This window comes from Ceratina calcarata, unplaced genomic scaffold (genome assembly GCF_001652005.2).
Source record: "Ceratina calcarata isolate Rehan_Ccalc_2016 unplaced genomic scaffold, ASM165200v1 scaffold27, whole genome shotgun sequence".
In the NCBI taxonomy this organism is placed as follows: Eukaryota; Metazoa; Arthropoda; class Insecta; order Hymenoptera; family Apidae; genus Ceratina; species Ceratina calcarata.
The window spans coordinates 56,216-58,758 of record NW_017149195.1 but is presented as its reverse complement, the minus strand read 5'-3'; the positions used below and the strand labels follow the sequence as shown (position 1 = coordinate 58,758).

The 2,543-nt window shown below is 42.9% G+C and overlaps 1 protein-coding gene across 4 annotated transcripts in view; it reads right to left on the bottom strand.

The window, feature by feature from the left end:
* The window catches only part of LOC108623457 (uncharacterized), an 11,649-nt gene that overhangs the window by 4,336 nt on the left and 4,770 nt on the right, over positions 1 to 2,543 (bottom strand). For 2 of the 4 annotated variants that reach the window (XM_018021977.2, XM_026812339.1), the window contains 2 exons: positions 2,244 to 2,436; positions 152 to 290 (listed from right to left, as the gene is read on the bottom strand). In XM_018021977.2, coding sequence (XP_017877466.1) covers positions 245 to 290; positions 2,244 to 2,436 — 239 coding nt within the window. In that variant the 3' untranslated portion in view covers positions 152 to 244. Of the gene's footprint in view, positions 1 to 151; positions 2,437 to 2,543 lie in introns of all 4 variants that reach the window. The other 2 variants (XM_026812338.1, XM_026812337.1) reach the window with 1 other exon arrangement.

Sequence of the window (2,543 nt, the reverse complement as noted above, 5' to 3'; positions counted from 1 at the left end):
CAATATAGATTATAGACTTCTTTGATAAATTCATAATTTAAATTTTACGTTCATTACTCGATCAGAATTATACAAATTAGATTAATTCGCGTATAAATCGAGTAAAATATTTAGCTACTTGTTGAAGAATTATTCATTCATAATAACTCACCTGATTGACATAATCCAACGACGAAAGCGCGTGATAATCCTTGTTCCGGTCTTCTAACGAATTCCGAATAGAAACCAAGAAGTCTTTAGGCATTTATTCTATGCTGTCTATAGCGTAAGCAGGATTCGTTCTCAAAAATCTGCGAATGAAAAATATATTAGCATCTCGGAAGGTAAGAGAAGTGCATAAATCTATAAAGTTTTTGTACAGTGGCCATCACGGTCGGTTTGGTCTAAAAATACCCCGTGATAAACGGGCGAAACAGGAACGCGCGTTCACCAAAGTATACACTTCAGCAGTTATCAGGGACCCTTATCCTAATTCGCCTCTATTTTCTCTACACTCGAGGCGCAGTCCCGCTCCTTCGCGATAAAAAGAAATCCCTTACCGACCTTACCCCGGTTGGCGCGTCGTGCTCGATAGAGCAACGTCGTTACAACCAGATAGAAACGCGCCCACATTAACGTCCGAACCGTGTGAAACACAAAGAAATCGGTAAAGGGTCGGCTCGTGTCTTCGGAGCGGCGATGCTCCGAGTCGAAATACGCGCCTCGGGCGAGGGTGAGATAAAGGTAGAGGAAAGGAAATAACAAGTCGACGAAAGGTGTATGCGAGTCGAGGTCAGGACATTCCCGAACTCGAAAACCCACTTAACCGTTCGGTGGCCAAAGATTAGAGGGTAGACCTCTCGGTGGGCCTTCGGGCCTCCGTTATCTGTTCGGATGGGTCCCAATGAAAAAGGAGGCTTGATAAGAGAGAGCAATTACGGTCAGCTTTTAGTCGCCGTGCCTTGACAAACCGGCTACGGTCTAGCCGTCAGACAGAAACCGCTGAAACGAGCCGGTTCAGAAAAGGAAAACAAGACGAAAGCTGCGACGCTGTCCTATGGACAGGACGATGTCATATTTTCTATAAACCTTGGCTGTCGCGTCGTATCAGTTCACAGGTGGATAATATCGAGCAGTAAATTTTATTCTAATTGCTACTTATTCAGCTTCATTGACAGAATACAAATGACAGAACAGTAGTCCTGTCTACAATACATAAACAAAGTTTCCTATATGTCTTTCTATAGTCCGTGTTACACGTTACACCGTTCTCTTGCTTTTGTTACTGTGTCTTAAAAAAGCGACCATGTACATGACCGACTGTCCGGTCATTTCGACGGGTATCGGAGACAGTCGCAATTCGTAACGCGTCGCGAACGGTGATTGTTAACGGGTCGCCGAGTTAATATTAGCACAAGGTTTTTCATCGCGGCATGCTTTCCAATGGGAGACTTTTCAAAGCGTTCGCGAACGATGCGACGTGCGCAACGTCGAGTAAATGCGTCAGCTAATAAAGGTAGCTCGCCTTCGAGCGCGTGCTTTCGTTCGATTGAATTTTTCTGGCACGCCCGTTATTTCGTTATACATATACACATGTGTATAAGAGAGAACGTGATATATAAGAAGAATTGAGACTTTTGCTTTGATCACGAATTTGAAACGGCGCAGTGCCGCGCCATGCCGCGCGCTGTGTCGTACTTACTCGCGGATCGATTCGGTGGAGCATGGTATGCCGCCAGCGAGCAATGCCAAGCAATTACAATTACGAACTTACATATGAATGTTGTTTCCTTAACAAAAAGGCGAACACAAATTCCTGGCAGCGTATCAACAAATGTAGCAAAATATAAGAATATTTTACGATTGAACGAAAAGATGGAGGAGAACGAACGATTAAACACAATCATGTAATTTATAAGCGGAAATAGAGGTGAAATTAAAAATCTAACGACGACGCCTCCGCCATTTACGTTCGAACGGTAATGTGTTATAAAATCATCGAAGTATCATCGAAGCACCGGAAACAGTTGATGCTGTTTTTTCATTAGCATAATTAACGAGTCGATTTTTAATCATATATATTCGTAAATGAGCCGTGAAGCTGAATTTGGAATCTTTGTAGTTATAGCATAATTACCTTGTGCTATCTTGTCAGTGATATTTTCGTTTACCTGTAAAGTGTCGTTATGCGAGATCCGAAACTTCCCCATGATCTCGTAACAAGAAACTTTACGTGGGCAGATAGGTAATAAAAGCTTGCATACCTTGTAATAACGTAGCAAGCTGCTAGGACCGATATCAGGGCGGCGATCGCCAAAGCCAGAACTGCGACGTGGATCGGTTTTACGCGATTCTGGAAGTGCTGATCCAGTGGTTCCTGACCTCCGGCAACGGGCCCTGGATCATGTTGAATCGATCCCATCACGTCTTTGCTTGACGACATCCCATTAAACGATCCTTCACGATATTAAAGTGTATTAGAATATAAACTTTAGCTATCGGTTAGTTTTATTACAACGCGCTGTTATTGAATTATTGCGAAATCTCTATGACAACATATATTA